Raw genomic sequence first — 19,678 nt, 5'->3', positions numbered from 1 at the left:
AAATAAAAATAAATGACTAAACAAATAATTAAATCTATAAAATAATACCACCCCCCCCCCCGAATTTTTTTTTTTGTAAATGCATGTAGTATTCACACACAAAAAATAAAAAACAGATTTGTATATAGGCCTAAAAGAAAGAATGAATGAATACAATTAAACAAAATAACAAATGAAATTTACAAATAGATAAATAAAAGTAAACACAAAATATGATAAATTAATACAAAATGAAATAAATGCATATCAATTACGTTATAAACAGCAACAACAACATACACAACAACTACTTTTACTACTACTCCTTCTACTTACTATGATGAGGACGATATTGATGATGATGATGATGATGATAATAATAATAATAATAACAACGATTATATTAATTATAATAATAATAATAGATTGATTGATTGATTGATTGATTTTTATTCGACAAGCTTCCAACATACAACAATATACAATAATAACATATCAAAAATAAGTCAGCTTGAACAGGATAACCCACGAAAGCTCGAGAGCTTATTTCCAGTGGGGTCCCTTACAGACATGTATAAAATTAATAAGTTAAAATAGTAATATTTACAGACAGATAAGAAAATTAAAAGAACTACTTATTAAAGATAATAATAACAACATTAAACTGATGATAGAAATGATATTAAGTACAAGAAGAAAATAGTCTATCAATAATAATAATATTAATGATAATAATAAGCAAAACATTAAGGAACGGCTTCTCAAAATTTGTTCATTTTGTATCTTTCAGATGTGCCTTTTTATGCCGATCTAAAAAGTAAATGAAATGAAATACGAATGCATTTTTTTGTCAGCCGATACGAGCGAAACGATCTGGTAGCAGAGAGTTCTAACTCTTTTGGAATCTCTTTTTTGCTTTGTATCTAAGCGATACCGTAATTCATTGAAAATGGCGTCCAACAGCGACGAATACGCTCTCAATTTGGCAACTTACAAGGCTCAGTTACAGCAGGTAAGGTCTTACGATGAGTTATTTTGACACTAAAGTTAACTTTCATTTGATATCATAGATTTTTTAACATTTTAAAAAATATGATTAGGATGTTCTAATTAGAATGGATTTGCAAGTGCCTTTCTGATTGTGCATTGAGTGACCATTGGCATTGCATTGCATTGTTGTGTGAACTGAGCTGAGTCAATGAGCGTGAATGTGAGCAAAAGGTAAGCAAGTACCAATACTAAAAAGTCTAAATACCGGTCTGTGTGTGTTCAGGGATTGTCATTGAACATGTTGAGTGAGTGCCCATGCACTGTAATCATAATTCTAATAGTAGCCTCAAGTTAAACCAGGGCTAGGTTATATTTAACTCCAGGAAGGCAGGGAGCTCTATTGCCGAAGGAATCCTAAATCGTAAACATGTAAACCGGGAAACGATTCAAAAAGCAGGTTTGTTCCTACTAACTTAGATCTAGATCATTCTTCTAGATCTAGACTATTTATTTCTTTGAAATCTAACAAATTAAATTTAAACTGAGGTTCATCAATGTTTTTCGAATGCTCTGGGCATCCTAGCAACCACTTGCAATTATAATTTGAAGATGTCTTAGTTTAATAGGAAAAAAGGGTGATTCCTTGTCCTTAACCAATTAATCCATGTTTTATATCGTTGATTCAACATAGGGAAGAGAAAGTATAAATGCGCGGTAGCGGCGCAGCACATACCGGGTTAGACCGAATTTTCCGTCTCTTTCGTTCGTTAGCCTCTTATTGGGGTAGGGTCGGTTCTCTCTTTAGAGACGGAAAGCGTCTATACACATTCCCTTGATAACGCCACGGCCATTTCAGGTCGTATTGTTATGCCCCAAAAATCCCCCAAAATGTCATTTTACCTCGTGTATATCCAATTGTAAATTAGGCCTAGGCTATAATACATGTACATCGGTTCCACTTACTAACTTGACTGAAATAATCTGTTTAATGGTCCCTTTTAAAGAAATTATGGGTCAAAATCGACATCCATGTTGAAAATCTTGCAAGCCGTGTTAAACTCTCGCTGCGCATGGAGTCATCTAAATCAATCTCATCCCTTCTAGTCTACGCCGAAGGCAAAATGATAATGAAGGAAAAACTGTGATAACTCCATTACGAATGTGTAGATGGCGCAGTGATGTAAACAAAATCTCAAATGCATTCGTAATCACACATTCCTGCTCCTGACGAAGCTTGTCTTGCAAGCTACCTTTCAGAGTTTGCTAGTGCTTAGTGGACTTTTCTTTCTACTCGTACAAAGCACTTTGAAATCGGTCAAATATTCAACCAAAAATTTGATACTGGAGCGATAGCAATTTGCTTGCTTACCTCCACATCTTCCTGATGTACGTGAAAAAGCTTTGTTTACATGTTGCCAATCTGATACTTGCCCAACAATAATAGGGATTTGTGTAATAAGGCGCACGCGCGTGATAGTCCCTCTCAGCAGCACCAAGAAGTAGAAGGTCCCAGTCGAAGCTTCGCTGGGAGGATGATATATGCTGGGCCTCGATGTGAGGTGCCATGGTGAAATGGACCAAAAATTACTCTTTCTTGAGAAAATCGACTAAACAACTACAAACCAAGCTTATACTCTTGTACATTGTTCTCTCCCCATGTTTGATTAGGTGGAAGCAGCCTTAACAAATGATCCAGAGAATGAAGAACTTCTAAAACTAAAGCATGATTTAGGGGTAAGTCTTAATTTCTTTTGCTTTTAACAATAACAAGGGGAAAAAAAGCGCCTAGCATACTGCAAAGTGATTTATCCCCATGATGCATGAGATTTTGATGTTAAGTAGCTCTTAATAAGTCATAAATTTTGATTGAACAGATTTTATTTATTTCCTGCCATTTTTACCACATGAGGAAATGCAATATTTTGCGGTGAGATATAACTGTAAGGCCCTCACACCCGTCACACGCATACTTTTTTAGTGTTGAATGCAACTGAAAGCCATTTTGATAGTTATACTGCCCTATTAGGTTTGGCAGCTTGGCAGGATAATTACTTTCTGTTTAATCAGCAACATGCCCACCAAACTGACTACCTCAAAATATAGAATAACAGAACACACCATTTAACAGAACTTCTAAAGAAAGCGCTTATTTAAATAAATGGGAATTTTGATGTTGCAAAATCTATCTGATTGAGGTTCAAATAATAATTATGAATTGTCACAATGTATTTTTATAGCGTATTCTTTGTTAGACTTCCAGTTGGAGTCTGTAAATGATCTTGTGACCCCTCTGATATTTGGACAATTTACTGTTGATTAGTATTTATCGTGATATGAAGCTTTATCAGGGTTTAAACATGTCTTTTCACCATGTTTTGGCAATAGGACGTTATAGAACTCACATCAGATCTCCTCAGATCATCGCAGGGAGCCAGTACCTCAGCTGAACCAGATGCAGAAGATGTTCCCGTAGTCACACATCCATGGAATGTAGGAGACAGGTGCTTAGCATGTTGGAGCAAGGAGCAGCAGTGAGTAGTAGAAGCAATGATGAATGTGTTATCAAATGAAACATTAGAAAACTTGTGTGCACCATTATCATGACAGAAACGCTGGCAGCATCTCATGAAACCGTTATACATGCACATTGAAATTGAAACTCCTGTTAATTTCCTCACAAATGTTTTTATTGGGGTGACCAACTTACGACTTATGACAGTTTCATGAGACAGAGGCCTTGTATCAAAGCTTGTCTTGTCAAAAAATTAAAACTTTGCACATTGACACAGAGGATGTAAAACCCTTTCATGTGAGTGCACTTCATCCGTTAAAACATCCAAGTAACCTTTATTCTTTACATTTAGACTTGTACAGTCAAACCTGTCTACAGCGACCGCCCAAGGTAAACACAAAAAAGTGGTCTTTGTAGACAGATTCCTTTGGTACATGTTTCAATGAGAAACCATTTTCAAGGGAAACAAAAAATGTGCTTGTTGTAGACAGGTGGTCTTGGTAGATAGGTGGTCACTAAAGCAGATTTGACTGTATATCAAATTAAGTTTATGCCAATGTTTGATAGTTTCTAGTTAGTGTGTATATTTTATATCCATGAGTATTGGTACTCTAATGTTACCCCCTAATTTGAATTCAATTTCACATTTACTTCTTACTGTATGTAATCTTATCTACCTGTATTTGTGTCAATCTTTTTCAGGTATTACCCTGCAACAATAGACAAGATCGATGATGAGCTTACAGCCACTGTTATATTTGATGTCTACGAGAATGTGGAGGTTAAACAGGTATGCTAAACTGGTGCTTTGCTAAATATGTCTTTATCACTCTAATGTTTTATATTGAACAGAATTGCCAGACAATAGATAAAAGAAATTCTGTTTTCCATCTTTTTGCTGTTTTAGACATATATAACCAGCTTTAATAAAGCTGTTATTGTACTTCAAAATTAAGAAGAAGGTTTTCCCCCCTGATGAAACTGTCTACAAATGTATCCAAATGTTAAAACATCTTAAATGTTGACAAGTTTAAACAAAATGATTATTACTTTATATGTTGAAATAGAATTTTTAAATATTTTTTTATCCACATTTATTCTACATATATCTGTGTCTAAAGGCTGAAGAAATAATGTTGCTTCAAATAATTTGAACACAATTTGCATCATGTAAATTAAACAATGAGTACCGGTAGTACATTTTAATTGTACAAATCATTGCTAGCTCCTAGCTTCTGCCATTCATGTACCCTGTATACATCCTACTCAGACTTTAGCTCATGTCTTCTAAGTTCTATTGCATTGCTGTTGTTTCTCTTACAGTTATCCAAATTGAAGGATATACCAGCAGACTACAAGTCAAATATAAAACCTCCATCATCAGACTCATCAATATCAAAGTAAGTAAAACATTATGCAAGCAATCCAGGGGGGTGTTTCACAAAACTTGTCATCAGTGACAAATGACAGTGTTTGTTTTAAGCTAGTGAAATCCTTGCTTCTGATTGGTTATCAGCAGATTTGTCACTGATTTTTGTCATTTGTCATTGAAAGAAGGCTTTGTGACACGCCCCCGTTTTATGTGTGATATGGATTAAATGATTAGGGTAATAATAGCACCAAAGTGCTTGATTGCCAGAAGGATTTCAAATACCAACTTAATTATCACGTTACAAGTTAGCACAGTATTCATATTATGATAGATAATTCAAACACAGTTTGTATTGTGGATGGATAGAGCATATTTGAATGCTCATTATCATAATGAGCATTGAATCAATCACATTTGTTTGGTCTTTTCCACTCAAAAGGAAACAGTTGCTTATCAAACAGCGGGAATACAAGAAAAAGAAACAGCAGAAGAAAGCTGATAGGATGAAGCAACAGGAGCAGCTACATGAAGACCAGAAGAAATCATGGGTTAACTTCAGCAGTAAGGTAAGATGACCAGCATGCATGCCAGATATAGCAACATGATTCAGTTCAATTTGAGAAACCAACTGCAACTAGTAATTATGTACCGGTACTTGATATATAGTAGAGGTGTCGTGATCGAGTGGATACGTCGCCTGACTGTTGATCACAAGGTCCGCGGTTCGAGTCCCGCCACGGCACTAATGTCCTTTGGCTAGACATTGACCTACATTTGCCACACTCGACCCAGGTGACGTAAGTGAGCACCTGGCAGGAATTAATTCCTTGAAATGCTGGAGCGCTGTAAAGGCAGCTAGGCTAAAGCCGGGGTAATAATAAATGTGCCTCGGAATAAAATTTCTAGATAGACAGCGCTAGAGAAATTCCTATTATTATAATTATTATTATTATAGTTATTTTGCGTTCTTCTTGCAAGACGATATGATAATTTTTATTAATATATCTTCCCCCCCCCCCTCCCCCTTTCTGTTGCTACGAATCCCCCTTTGCTCTGGATTATGTAACGTATGGCAATGTATATGTATGTAGTTATAATGTATGGAAATGTATAAATATTGATATATTTACCAATTTGTATAACTCATGTTTTAACCAGTTTTTTTTTGCCAATCCCTTTAATGTTACAGGCCACAAAAGGGAAGAAGGGTTTTACCAAGAAGAGCATCTTTGCTTCTCCCGATGTCACTGATGGTAAAGTGGGTGTCGGAACCTGTGGGGTCGGGGGTCAACCGATGACGAAGTTCAAGATGCCAAAACACAATGTTGTGAGAAAATGATAGCAGTCAAGGACAGCTGCTAGGACCATAGGTTTGATGGAGTGAGCGTAGGATTGAAGTGGAAGTGAACAGAAAAAGGAAATGATCTACAGAAGGGATGGGGATGGACATGCTGTGAAGAAGAACGAAATGTATAGAATTGGAGAGTTGAGGGGAGTAGTACCAATGAAGACTGAACAGAAAGGAGAGGTACATGAAGGGAGGAAAACCAGAAAGACAAGATGTTAAGCCTCAGTCACAAATGCGATTACGAACTGCTACGAACGCCGTACGAACAATTTTCAGGCAATGGAATTCAGGAAGACAATGGAAAAACGGAGATTTGTACGAAATTATTGTTCGTACGAAGCTTTGTGACCGTAGCATTAGATGATGTGAACAAACTGATATAAACACAGGTAGAAGGCCAAGCTTTGAGAAGGTGATGTTAGAGACGTGGAAAGATAGATGGAGGAGAAGGACGGTAATAAATTACTATGACAAGGATCACAAAGTTGCATGCTGCGCAGGAAGTAATCTTTTGAGAGAAGAAAACAAAGCATCGAAGAATAACGGGTTAGAGAATAGAGAATAAAACTTAATGATATGAAATCATGAAGTCATTTCTAAAGAACTTGAAGAATATTCTTAAATGGCATATAAAGGCAGTGAGATTATGAAATGGTAGAAAGTGGAGTATCAAATTGAACCCCAAAATAAATTTGAAAGCTTATGAGAAACAAGACATATAGACCGTATCTATACATATTGTTTCTTTGTCTAATGTCACGGTAAGTAAACTAAAATATGAAAATTTGGAAAACCATAGAAAATTGTCAAGTTATAACGAAGCCTCATTGTATTCCTGCTCGTATCAAGAGTGCCCTCTACTCTGTTGTTTGTTTGGTTGCTTTTTTCAAACAATTTTGTAACACGTTTCCGAAGCTACAAGGTAGCTTCCTTGGTGCCATGGAATCTGTAAGAAGAGATGTTCCACTGAACATTGATTTAATGCACACTATATGTATGTTCATTATTAGGCGTATTTGAGTTGGTCAAGGGATGGACTCTGTGATCGGACTCTGGTGACTGGTCTGATCAGCCAGCCTTTAAAGGCATTTGTTAACAATGCCAAATCTGAGATGCATGACCCTACGTGTTATTAGCGTCTGTGATATGGTGTAATATTGAAGCCCTAAAAAAGTGCGCTTCAAAATGATGAAAAAAAATTTAAAAAAATGTTTGAGGGCCAGTTTCACCATGCTCATTTTCCCCTATAAACTGTAGTGTAATAAAACCCGTTGGGAAATCAGTTTGAAATTTCAAATTCCTATCATAAATATCTTGATAATCAGATGAGCGATCGACTTGTAAACGTAATGGGATTCCTGACTGACCTAAAGATTAATAATTATGATTGCAGCATAAGCTAAATCCAGGATTATGTTTAGGAATCTTGGACAAAGATGTCCAATTCCTTTAAGGGCATTAACTCGCATACTGTAATTATACCTTGTTTATTGCTCCTCCATACACAGTTCAGTCCCAATCATTGTAAAGCCCTATTTTCTAAATCAAAATATTACTGACAGTATGCTTCAGCGTGAGATCCCATGTTGAGAGTAATCACACATTTACATCTGCAAATGTTGTTATGATATTTATTAATGTGTATCCTGTATCTGGATTGTAAATATATTGAATATAATAAATGCATTGTTTTAATATGATTGTTTGCGCTGGGTTCTTAATCTTTCAATTTATCAGAAGACGAGCTAATCTTGAAGTGAGAGAGCGAGGGAGAAGGAGAGAGAATGATATTATTGGGGAGTGTATAATGTATACTTGTATTGTACTAAAGAAGTTCATTTCAAACATAAACCCTCTTAAAATCTAATTTGATAGCACTATAACCATAAGCATATTTAGTTCTACTTGGAATATATGGGGCTATTCAAAACAATTCAATTCAATTAAAAATTGTATTTATTAAACAAACAAAAACATTCATGCAAAGCAACACAAGGTTGCATTCTGCATAATCTACAAACAAAATGTTTTAACATGAGCGATTATTACAAATAACATTAAATAAGTATGTAGAGACAGGGAAAAATATTACGTACAATAATGTAGTCCTCAACATTAATAACATAGTTTTATAACACATGGACTATAACCAAGGATATATGACAGCTATATTAAAACATGAGTTATACATTTAACAAAAGATTATTTACATTATTATTTATTACCAATAACATTAAATAGTATACCCTGTGTAGAAACGGGAAATATGAGCGATTATTGCAAATACTGTAACATTAAATAGTATAACGTATGTAGAAACGGAAAAAATATTACGTATACAAATATAATTATGTATAGTCCTTGAAAACATAATTTTCTTACAAACGGACTTAAACCAAGGAGATATCACAGCTATAACAGATACAGACAGAGAACCATTATTGTAATAGGGGTAATTATATATAAGTTAATACTTTAAAGTCAACTCGTCCACATAAATGCATTTGTGACAGTTTGAGCCTTTGAGGGGTGAACGGAGAAGAAAGATTGGGGAAAGTGGAAAGAGAGACATTTCCATTCAATTTCTTTCTTTCATGAAATCTTTGAACATATCGAGAAATTAAGTATGAAGCTGTACCCTGTAAAGCAAGCGGCTACAGGTTTACGGGTGAACCCATAGCACAAATAACAAATTTACAAAATAGTGATAAAAAAAAACTAGGAAACAAAACCAAATCCATAACCCAACACAAATATCATTAGTTTCATACAACAAAGTACAAAACATCATACAGCGTAGAAAATTGTATTAATCATGATAATGATCAACATATACTTCAGAATGGAAAAGATGCCTATAACTTTCAAATTAAATTATCATTTATCTATACTTCATTCGTCATCATCTCTCCAAAAGCATTATGCTTTCCAGTTGTGCATGGGGTTATACTTTCAGTTTTAGTTTGTTCGTTTTTCTTTTATATTTTTGTGATAGTGCCGTCTTAAGATTGCCCATTTTCAGAGCCGTCGATTATAGGAGTGAGTTCTTTCATCTCATTTCCACCTTTACCTTTATTTTTTAGATATAACTGTTCGCCATTTATTTCGGGAGGGGCACGTCCCCCATCCCCTGTAGCTACGACAATGTAATTTGTTTCAAGATGAACACGGTAATTTTGTTATAGTTACATCGTGGCAGTTGAGCGTAGACGAGTTATCAAGCATGAGCCTCAGAATTACTAGAAACAAATATATATCTGTAAAGATCTTAGGCACATCGTTGGATCGGTGGATTGAGCGCCATATAAAAAAACGGATTATTATTATTATTATATATTTCCAAATCAGCACTGAAACACCATTTGTCATTTTGTTTCAAGAGGAACACGGTTATTTGTTTTATCTCCTGTAAATGCCCATTGTACACAAGGCGTCATTTCGATTGGGTTATTTCCTGCGCCAATCTAGCCACAATGACGGCAATTAGCGCATACGCCAGTATTGCAAGTCAATTATTTGCGATGTTCATTATTATTTCACTTATGTTTGATTTTACTCTCACACAAAGGTCGCACCAATCTCTGACCTGACGCAGCTCTACGTCAGCAGCCTCGTGTGCAAGTTTAAAAAGGATGACGCTGCTATGTTATGGATACTTGGGCAGAAAGTAAAATCGTCTTCGCATCCCTTGACACTCGTATGCGGGAGTCTGACGCACCTCAAAAGGACGATTCGTCACCTCATCCGAGAACTGTGACCGGTAGCTCTCGGTCACAAGGCAGGTCACCTGTATATAGATGAATAGATAGATAGATAGAAAGATAGACAGATTTACATATTAATATATATTTACGTAGATAGATAGATAAACAGACAGACACAAAGGCAGATGAGTAGATATATGAATAGAGAGACATACATCCATACATACATACAGATTGATAGGTAGACAGATAGACAGATAGATCAATAGATAGAAAGACAGATATCACGAATTGATAAAACAAACACCGTTGCAACAATGTGTCTCACCTTCCTCATTAGTTCATTAAGATCATCTTCGTGTGCATGCGCTAGAAAGACCTCTGAGATGGCTTGAATAAACCATGACCCTTCCCTCCGCATCCTGATTGAGTAGTACCCTAGAAGAAAAACATAACGAGGTTTTTAAACACAGAACGATTCGCATGGCAACGTGTAAGAATGCACTTTTTTCAAAACGAGAAAACCACAGTTATATTTTTACAACGTTTAACGACCAGTTAGGGCTCATTTCCTTGTCATTTTCTCTTATAGGGATTTTCACCTCGCAAGATTCCAGACTTGCTTACTTACAAGCATACACATAATTGCTAAGCAGTCAGGAAAACAAACCAACCAACTGACCCTCAACATTGGTCCTGGGGGTGGGGTGGGGGGGGGAGTTTCCGTGCTTGGTTTTGGGAGGAGTTTTATGACTTTCGTTATTTTCGTTATACTCGTTATCCGGTAACCTATAATTATAATGCCAGGTAAAGCTTTTTGAGGCTGATTTTGTCCATTCTAGCTTAATATACACGAACTATTATACCAACTGTAACGTCGTACCGTTCGAGGTTGCATTGGCCACAAATATATCAGAGTTATTAGGCAGCTCTCCGCCCCCATCAACATCCAAGTGGACTGTACCGAAAGGACTGTCCAGGGAATCTAGCTCGATGGCAGGTGACGGAGTCGGAGTGACCCGTGGTACGAAATCCACTTCGAAAGGTTGTTCCTTGCTCCGCAGTGGTTGTGTCGCTGATACGTAGTCCATCTCGAAGTGAGGTTCTTCGTCCTGGACCTCTGTCGTTGACTTCCCGATGGCGTCAAGCTCATCAGCATTACGAGTAAATGCATCTAGAATATGGTAATAGGAGCATAATTATAAAGAAAGTGGAATTGTCTATCATTCCCGGAATGGTAGATTAATATTTTTTCTCTTGTACCAAACAACCGAATAGAGAGCGAAAACTACTTGGGATGAATGTCTCAATTCTTGTGTCCTCTTGAAACAAGTTCGATCATCCAGGAGCAAAAGCATTTTGAATTTCAACCAATTATAATATGTACTTTGAATATGATCTTGTGTTTCATTTTATGTGCACAGTACATTATATCAATTCGCTGTGGTTCTACGTTATTATATAACTATTCAATATCTTTAGTTCCATACTATATCAACAGTAACAGAAAACCGAAAATCCGAGGAAATTATATATATTATATTGAAATCTTCAATGAACAACATTGTCTTGAAACCTACTTCCTCTGCAAGCTTGGATGAAAATAAGCTTCGGTTTCCCAAGAAGAGCTTTACATCTTCGACCAGTAAGCTTGGCCTTTATCTCGTCCCTGGTGACGATACGATGGTCTGCAGGGCGTGCATCCGTACCCGAGACGCCTTCCCAATTGCCATGACTCATGAAGAACAAGCAGAATGAACTGTGAGCGTCGCCCTCTGCGTTGATCCGATTAACAGTCTCGTCAAGTGTACTGAGAATCTCCTACACAATGATACATTTGGAGACACAGTGTAAAACACACTCAACCACAAAGGCACTATTGTACACGAGGAATTGAATATCGAGTCTGTTTCATTGTTAATAATTCTGAGCGATCATGAATGCAAACATTACAAAATTGAATTGAAAACTTGTACCAACACTCCAACAGGTACAGTAAACATAACACACCTCCACTTTTATCTACACGGGTTCAGAGGAAGGATGGGGGAATCAGTGTTGAAACACATGACTGTTGTCAGTATTCAGAAGTAATCAGGGGCATACTTTCTGAATGCTAGCAGGTCTACTGAAAGAAATTATTGTTCCATTATTCTCTCATTCTCCCGACTCAATGCAGTTATCAGTAACGGGCATGACGGAGGGGTGGGCCTGTGGGGGGGGGGGGGCACAGCTCCCCAAGAAAGACAAAAATAGAGACTGAAAAAGAAAGAAGAGTGGGAGACGACGTAAAAAGAAAATGATGCGACCCCTTCTCATACCCTCCCTACACTCGCTGGACTTGATCGCCCACATTCATATCATCCACTACGTGCCCCCCCCCCCTCCCTGACACCAATGCCCCCTTACAGGCTGGACCTACGCTACTAAATATATGGTATCTTACTTACTGCACCTGGATAGAGAGAATCAATCATAAATGCCGAATCAGGGTTGGAACCAAGTAATCCGAAGCCAAATCACGGCATGACAACGCATGGTCGACCACAACATGATTGACTACTAAGCTGGTCAAAAATAAAAATGAAAAAATATATTCCTACTTACCACCCTGGTGAGATTTTGATGAACCAGTGGTTCGAAGCCGAGCTGGGAAAATACATGTTTGACGTTCTGGAGATCGACATCTGACCCTCGCCTCAACTTCGACCTATCAGGCAGGTAGGGAAAGTGGCTGTTGTTTAAGATGTAGACGAGTCCTTTTCTTGGTGATTCCCATGTGACGTATGTCTGCAGAATCAGGGTTAGTGGAAAAAGGAGGACTTGGATGAAGAAACGATCATGGGTAATTCTGCAATAAAATTAGTGTAGTCCAATCTAATTTAGAGATTACTAAATAAGCATGGATGAAGATTACGACTGCAAAAAGTGTTCTATAGCCCCCATCCCTCCATACACAGAACGTTATTTGTTGTTATGATTTTTTTTCCTTTTCATTGCATAAAACCCCTGTTTTTAATGATTCGATACAATCCATCGAAAGATTGAAGTAATATTTGAATATATCTGCCATAAAAGTATACTTACAGATCTGGGATCGAGCAGCGCCTGATCAGGGTGGGCGGGAGGAATCAGAACAGAAGTGTACAAGCCATCTACATCAGGTTCTATGCCATACTGAAATACTGCTGGTGCTTCCCCGACTAAGATTAAAATATATGATTATAATAATAATAATAGTAATAGTTGAATTACAAATGGTTTTTTAATAAAAAGTGCACTAACTTAATCAATAACAAACGGCGTAAAACATGAAACCAAATTAGGCTTGAAAGGGAAGTAGAAAAGGAAAAGTTGGGTAATCAAAGTAAATGTTACAGATTACGAAAAGAGTTTGAGGAGATAACATACTGTATTGAAAGTGTGGCGGTAACAAATTTAAATCGTTATACCGAACGTAAACAAAAGAGCGTCAAAGGTGACCATTAATTATTGTAACGCTTTAAGTCGTGGCAAAATCAGGTTTCGTGAAAAGATTATGTATGTAACATCATCATCTTATTTTCAAGAAGCAAGCTATTTCTACTTTCGATAAAAGTTGATCCGGGATCGTCATACATACATGTTGGGGGAGGGGGGAGGTTGTACCTAGAATAAATAGTGAATACTAGACATTTATTTTCTGGAGAATATTATTTCTTGGGGGTGGAAGGGGGTAGCAGCAATTTTTCTTTCCCATTGTTTTGTATTTGGATCTATTACTATTAGAAAAGTTCATTCACATGGTAAATGAATATTTTGTGTTACAAAACACAAGCATAATCATTATTACACAAGTGAAAAAAATAGTTTGAAAGATTCATTTGTTTTCCAGAGATTTGGTCGGATCACTGTATTTTATAGTTATTTATTAATTTCAAATTCGTTCTTATGTACCTTCCGTTTGTCATGTCTGTCTAAGGGTGGGGTCGTGTCCGTGCCATGACCCCAAGACAAAACCGTCTTAAAATTAAAATCTCTTTTCGGGCAAAGGCATTACCTGTTAAGTCTATGCTTAAAAGAATTTGAAAGTTTTAATCACGATCATATTGAAGTACTTGTTTATGTTATCACAATGTTACCTTGATGGGCAGTAAGGGGAACTTTCTGAGACGTCTGAGAACTAACAGGATTCACTTGAGGGCAGGCTGTTTCACTTGGCTGATTGGGTGATGTTGATTGGATGATCTGATATGCTGGAGGTGGCGATCTGGGTTCATGTTGATATGCTGGAGGTGGTGATCTGGGTTCATGAGGGGCCGGTGGGTTCGGCTCAGACATGAAGCCCTGCTTGGCTAGCATTTTCAGCAAGGCTTCTTTTGTAATGAAATGTACCAATATAACGAGAGAGTAAGAAAGACATAATTATAGAGAATGAAAAAGAGAGGGAGAGAGAGAGAAATAGAGAGTGTAAGAAAGACAGACAAAGAGTCCAGTTGGAACAGAAGATAAAACAACATGTTTTCCAAATTACATTGAAGCCTTATTACATTGAAACCTTATGGATGCGATATTTCTCTTTCATAGTGAGCACATAATAATTAGTTATGCATTAATTTTTTTGTTGAAAAATATTCCTACATCTTTTGCGATGACACCTGACTTGTCTGTGGGAATGACGTTATTCAAATCACATCAGAGATTAAATACATTTGTAACTTCAAATTAAACACAATTAATCAACATGAAAATAGTGAATTCGGTTGAGCCCTTGAAAAGAATAAGAAATGATGAGAGAGGGACAGGGAAGAGAGGGGGAGAGAGGGAGGGAGAGAAAGAGAGAGAGAGAGAGAGAGAGAGAAAGAGAGAGAGACTCTTACGGTTAATGCCTTCACTCCGTGAGGCGAGCGCTATCTGTCCACGGTCCTCTGTGGTAACCATGGGAACACCTCCTACCACGCCTTTCTCTCTCAAAGCGTGGAGGACGGCGTTGGTGGCCTCGTTCACGCCGTCTTCTTTCCTGTCAAAGTGCCTGATTTTCTCCGATGTTCCCGTGATCACATCGGTGGCGGTGACGTCGTAAACCCAGGGTTCGGACGGGTGATGAAAGCGACCATGAACCAGTATCTTGAATCTTCGACCCTCCCTCGTTACCTGCAAGCCGCATGGGAACAGATAAGAAGTGGAGGGAAAGAAAGCAAGCGAAATTGTGCCGATAATCCTTATGTGTGAAAAGTGCAACACAAATGGCAGGTGAAAGAGTTGCATGGCGTGCTCTCGTGAAGACCACAGCAGCGCTTTACAGCGCCACCTGAAGTTGATGATGATGATGATGATGATGTGTGTAGCGTATTTCACACCGAAACAATTATCGCCTCCATTCTTTCGAAATAACTACACTGGCTATACTATATTATATCGAGGATCCTTGATACATAGTGCATAATTACAGGCCAAAGTTCAAATGCCTAGGGCCTACACCTAGTTCATGCACCTTGGTCGAGAAGGGTAATTTTTAAGAATTGTAATGTCACGTCGGGAATCGAATTCTCAACATTCATTTTTAATCATCGTGCTCGAACCATTCGACTACAATCTTGGGGAAAGGGTGGTGGAGTAGGCTTACAGATAACATACAATTATGTTAAAGGTACAGCTTTACTATGTTCCATTTACAGCCAAAATCAAATTCTGTAGAGCTTTGCAGGAATATGAATATGTCATGTATATAATCCTATCTGTAGAATTTAAACGTTATCAGTGTCTTATTATTCAAATTATGCCCAAAAAACGTTTACTTTCTAGACTTCACCGTCAGACACTAGTGAGTGAGTGACTGACTTCAGATTGTTCTTTGTTTATAACATACATGAAATGAGCTGTAGGGTACATGAGCATTTTGTCTACATCATTAACATTAACCCACTTCTTGTAATGGCCAAAATTAAACTGATTGAATCTTTGCGCAGGCATAAACGTACGACCATTCGGTACAAGCATGGGTGTCGATCCCGGGGGGGGGGGGATATATATATCCCCCCTCAATATTTCAAGTTGGGGGGGGGGGTGGCCTGTACAATCATCCCCCCAATAATTCACCATAAAAAAAATGAAGAGAAAAATTAATGATGAGAGCCCGATGAGAGTAGTTAATGGTTATTACTCGCATATATATAAATAGAAAACGAAGTAAATGAGACAACCGTATATGAAACAAGAATAAATTGAATTCTCGCTCATACCACTTCATCAGGAAATGATGAATTTATTCAATTTATTCAATCAACAGCATCAAGCAGTGCGCCAAATGCAAAGCCGCAGCGTTAAAAAGCAACGAGCTAAATGTTAAGCACGAAGCGCAAAAGTGAAAAAAAGAAGTAGAGAGTGGGAGAGAGAGATAACGAGAGACAGAGAGGATACAGGCGCGTACCGAGGGGGCACCCCCCCCCCCCCAAAAAAAAGAAGAAGAGAGACAGAGAAGGAAGAAAGGAAGAGGACATAGGAAGAAAAAGGATTAAGAGTCGAGAACGGTACAACGAATCGTCTTCTTTCTCTAATAATTTAATGACACGTCAAAGCTTCCGCGCTTTGCGCGGGAGGGGGGTGGAACTGAATTCAGACAAGGATTATGAGTCGAGAATGGTACAACGAATCGTCTTCTTTCTTTAATAATTTAATGAAACGTCAGAGCTTCCGCGCTACGCCCGGAGGAAGGAGAACCTGATTCCCCTGCCCCCACACCCCTAGGGAGCGCGCTCTGTTAGTGATTCGCACGCCCCCTAAAATAAAATCCTGGTACGCGCCTGAGAGGATAATAACCCAGGTAGCAAGTCCACGTGGGACTAACATGGGTCCCATTTTCTCTGAAATGTTATCTTTATCGAGAGTGAATTGAAAAAGTTAATAACTTGGAAGGGAGGGGTGCAACTTGCCACACGCTTGTACCTCTTGGTTGCTTTGATCCATTGCCGAAAATATTTGGGCACCTATCATCCCCCCCCCCAACCACGGATACAAATCGACACCCCTTGGTACAAGGGTCTGAAAATCAGACTTATTACTAACATGATTGCAATTACTAAAGTCGATTCGACAACTTCGCTCATTATTTTCCCACTTAAAGACATTATCAAGCCCTTTCGTTTTGAGGGAAGTTGTAAATTAGTATTATCTTTCAAATGTCGTTGGAAGTTAACCTTTTTATTTTTTGGCCTGCAAATGGGACATAGTACCTTTAAAGGGATTGGGTATCTTTGTCTTAGATTCTGAAAGAAAATTATGGATTTAACTCATGCTGCAATGATATACCTTTGTGTCAGTCAGGAATCCCATGACATTTACAAGCCGATCGCCTGTCTGATTATCAAGATATTGATGAATTGAAATTGAAATGACAACATTTGTTTTCGAATACATGCACAGTCTATTGGGGAAAATGAGATTTTTTACTTTTTTAAGGCACTTTATGATTATTTTGAAGCTCAATTTAGGGCTTCAATATTACACCATATCACAAACACTGATAGCACGTAGGGCCATGCATCACATATTTAACATTGTTAACCGAGAAAAAGAGGCAGAGAGAGAGAGAGAGAAGCAGGAAATAATCATTTATTTTATTTTTAAAAATGAACACACTTTTTATAACTGCAGATAGCTGGTTTTATGCCATAGACCCATTTGTCAACCTGTTATTCTTTAACTCCTGAATTCTTCTAAAGATCGGGAGGTTCATTTTGTCTTCCATAGCTGCGATGTCGACCGGGTATCAAGAATCAGACGTCCCAAAATATTTTGAATACAGCAAGAGTTGATGTACCATTCCATTGTGCTCTCCATTCTCTCTCTTTCTCTCTCTCTCTCTCTCCGTATCTCTCGCTCTCTCTCCCTCTCTTTTCTCTCTATCTCTCTACCTGTTTCCTACTCTCTCTCTCTCTATCTATCTCTCTCTCTCTATATCTCTCTCCCTCCTTCCCTCCCTCCATTTCCCATTTCTATCCCTCCATTTCCCCTTTCTATCCCTCCCTCTCCCTCTTTCTATGCCCCTCTCTCTATCTCTCTCTCTCCTCCCTCCTATTTTTCTTACCTCGAATTCGTCGTTCGTCGCCTTGTCGACCACATTAATGATGTTCACGAGGCCCTTTAAAAACGACATCCTTCCGTTTAGCAAACTCTTATGGGATGCACGATTCCAGGTTTCAATAAGAAGCGATGCTAATGTTATGCTGATACCCACTGTGTAGCTAGATACGAGATGTGTATTCTAGATGAGGCTTTGTATGTTATTACCTATACCTAAAAGCAGTCTACGTCATTCGGTGATTATGTTCGACCGGGTACTACGTTTATCTTCACTGAAAATAAGCCCGTCAAAATATTCTTTATAACTCCTCTAACCGGATGGATTTTTTTCTTCTTCTTTCGAGATGTTGTCTGTCTTGATAATCGCGAGTGCTCTAGAAAGCTATACTGATGTAGCGGTCAGTCGCGTATCCGTTTCTGCCGAGTTACGTCATATTTTCATCATTCATAGGGGATTCCCCTTACAAATTCTAAGCGGGTTTTCCCAGACGCAGTAGAAAGTAATAATCTAATGCCAGGCTTGGGGATTTTCTAAATACTTTAAGGTTTACAGAACTACATCACCACGTATTTCAACGCTAATATACAACTGAACGGAAGTATGACTCGGTGTAGAACAAAATCATAGGAATATAATTATAGCGCTGAATTAAAATTTAAATGCTTGAATTGGTTGTCAAAGTATCAAGATGTCAGAATGCATAGTCGATATCTTTATAGGGCAATATGTTCTTTGAAAATTGATGGAATATTCAATGGAGAAAAAAGAGAACACATATTAAAGATATTTTCTTAGTTCTATGAATACTACAGTACTAATAACTCTACATTTCCCCTAAATTCATACATACCATCATGACTAGACGACGTTTCTATCAAATTATTTCAATTCGTTTTTCAGAAACTATTCACTTCATCCATAACCTTTGGACTGTTTTCCCAAGTGTATGTACTGTTCAGGTGAATAAAAAATACAATGGAAGCCGTACTGTAGGGGCGTGCAATATTTTATGCGATTGCGTATGTGATTTTATATTGCTACTAATAAAATCTCAATGAAAAGATTCTATTAAAAGCGTGTTTTGTATTTTATGACTGATCGCTGACGGTGTGTTTGAACAGCACTAGGTAAGCTGGGGGTTCATACAGGTAAAGCCATTGGCATTCAACACAGCCGGCCAGACAATCATGCGGAAGGCATAATAAAAGCTTGTGAGAATCCAATGATGACTTTCAACCATGACGTCATAAATAAATAAAATCTAGTGGACTTACCATGGCAATTTGCAACTATGAAATCTCGCTAAAATAATATGGATTCCTTATATTATTCTCCCTTCTCCCGTTCTTTCTTTGTTTTTCGTTTGCTTACATGACATCATAGCTATATATAGACGCAGCAAGGTCATCCTCAGAGGTCTATGTCCAGGTGCCTTGACATGTGTCTTGACGACATTTGCTTTCGGGCTGCATAGTTAATGTCAGGGATGCAATTAGGTTCCAGGTTAGGCTTAGGCAGGGGTTTAGGGTAATTTAGGGTTGCAATTAGGTTCCAGTTTAGATTTAGGGTTAGGGTTAGGGATAGGGTTGCAGCTGGGTATTAGATTAGGGTTAGGGTTATTAGAGTTAGGATGAGGGATATCAAATGTTCTGTTGAAGTTATGAATTCGACTGATGTGGGATTATTAAGATAATGACTGCAACAGATATTC

The 19,678-nt window shown here is 37.8% G+C and overlaps 2 protein-coding genes across 2 annotated transcripts; one reads left to right on the top strand and one right to left on the bottom strand.

The window, feature by feature from the left end:
• Positions 1-890: 890 nt before the first annotated feature.
• Positions 891-7,901, top strand: LOC115919934 (survival of motor neuron-related-splicing factor 30-like). Its single transcript, XM_030974656.1, has 7 exons — positions 891-991; positions 2,638-2,703; positions 3,355-3,500; positions 4,184-4,271; positions 4,805-4,881; positions 5,293-5,419; positions 6,043-7,901. The coding sequence occupies exons 1-7, from the start codon at positions 929-931 to the stop codon at positions 6,190-6,192; spliced, it is 717 nt and encodes a 238-aa protein (XP_030830516.1). The 5' UTR covers positions 891-928; the 3' UTR covers positions 6,193-7,901.
• Positions 7,902-8,406: 505 nt separating this feature from the next.
• LOC100889327 (cell death protein 3) lies at positions 8,407-18,120 on the bottom strand. The gene is made up of 9 exons (XM_030973706.1): positions 17,971-18,120; positions 14,765-15,038; positions 14,027-14,260; positions 12,993-13,108; positions 12,513-12,695; positions 11,486-11,726; positions 10,789-11,079; positions 10,234-10,343; positions 8,407-9,988 (listed from the first exon to the last, which is right to left on the bottom strand). Exons 1-9 carry the CDS (start codon positions 18,037-18,039, stop codon positions 9,848-9,850), a joined length of 1,659 nt encoding a protein of 552 aa, XP_030829566.1. The 5' UTR covers positions 18,040-18,120; the 3' UTR covers positions 8,407-9,847.
• Positions 18,121-19,678: the final 1,558 nt, after the last annotated feature.

This window comes from Strongylocentrotus purpuratus, unplaced genomic scaffold (genome assembly GCF_000002235.5).
Source record: "Strongylocentrotus purpuratus isolate Spur 01 unplaced genomic scaffold, Spur_5.0 spur5_scaffold_7, whole genome shotgun sequence".
NCBI classification, from domain to species: Eukaryota; Metazoa; Echinodermata; class Echinoidea; order Camarodonta; family Strongylocentrotidae; genus Strongylocentrotus; species Strongylocentrotus purpuratus.
The sequence above is the reverse complement of the archived record's forward strand: the minus strand, read 5'-3'. Positions and strand labels throughout refer to the sequence as shown.

What these genes read in the sequence shown, in the direction of transcription:
- LOC115919934 (XM_030974656.1), top strand. Translation starts at nt 929, where the DNA reads ATGGCGTCCAACAGCGACGAATACGCTCTCAATTTGGCAACTTACAAG. An exon ending in AGAATGTGGAGGTTAAACAG is followed by an intron (nt 4,272 to 4,804) that starts GTATGCTAAACT and finishes TTTCTCTTACAG; the next exon opens with TTATCCAAATTGAAGGATAT. An exon ending in GGGTTAACTTCAGCAGTAAG is followed by an intron (nt 5,420 to 6,042) that starts GTAAGATGACCA and finishes TTAATGTTACAG; the next exon opens with GCCACAAAAGGGAAGAAGGG.
- LOC100889327 (XM_030973706.1), bottom strand. Translation starts at nt 18,039, where the DNA reads ATGTCGTTTTTAAAGGGCCTCGTGAACATCATTAATGTGGTCGACAAG. An exon ending in TCCCCTTACTGCCCATCAAG is followed by an intron (nt 13,109 to 14,026) that starts GTAACATTGTGA and finishes TTTTAATCTTAG; the next exon opens with TCGGGGAAGCACCAGCAGTA. An exon ending in TTAATGAACTAATGAGGAAG is followed by an intron (nt 9,989 to 10,233) that starts GTGAGACACATT and finishes ATCTATATACAG; the next exon opens with GTGACCTGCCTTGTGACCGA.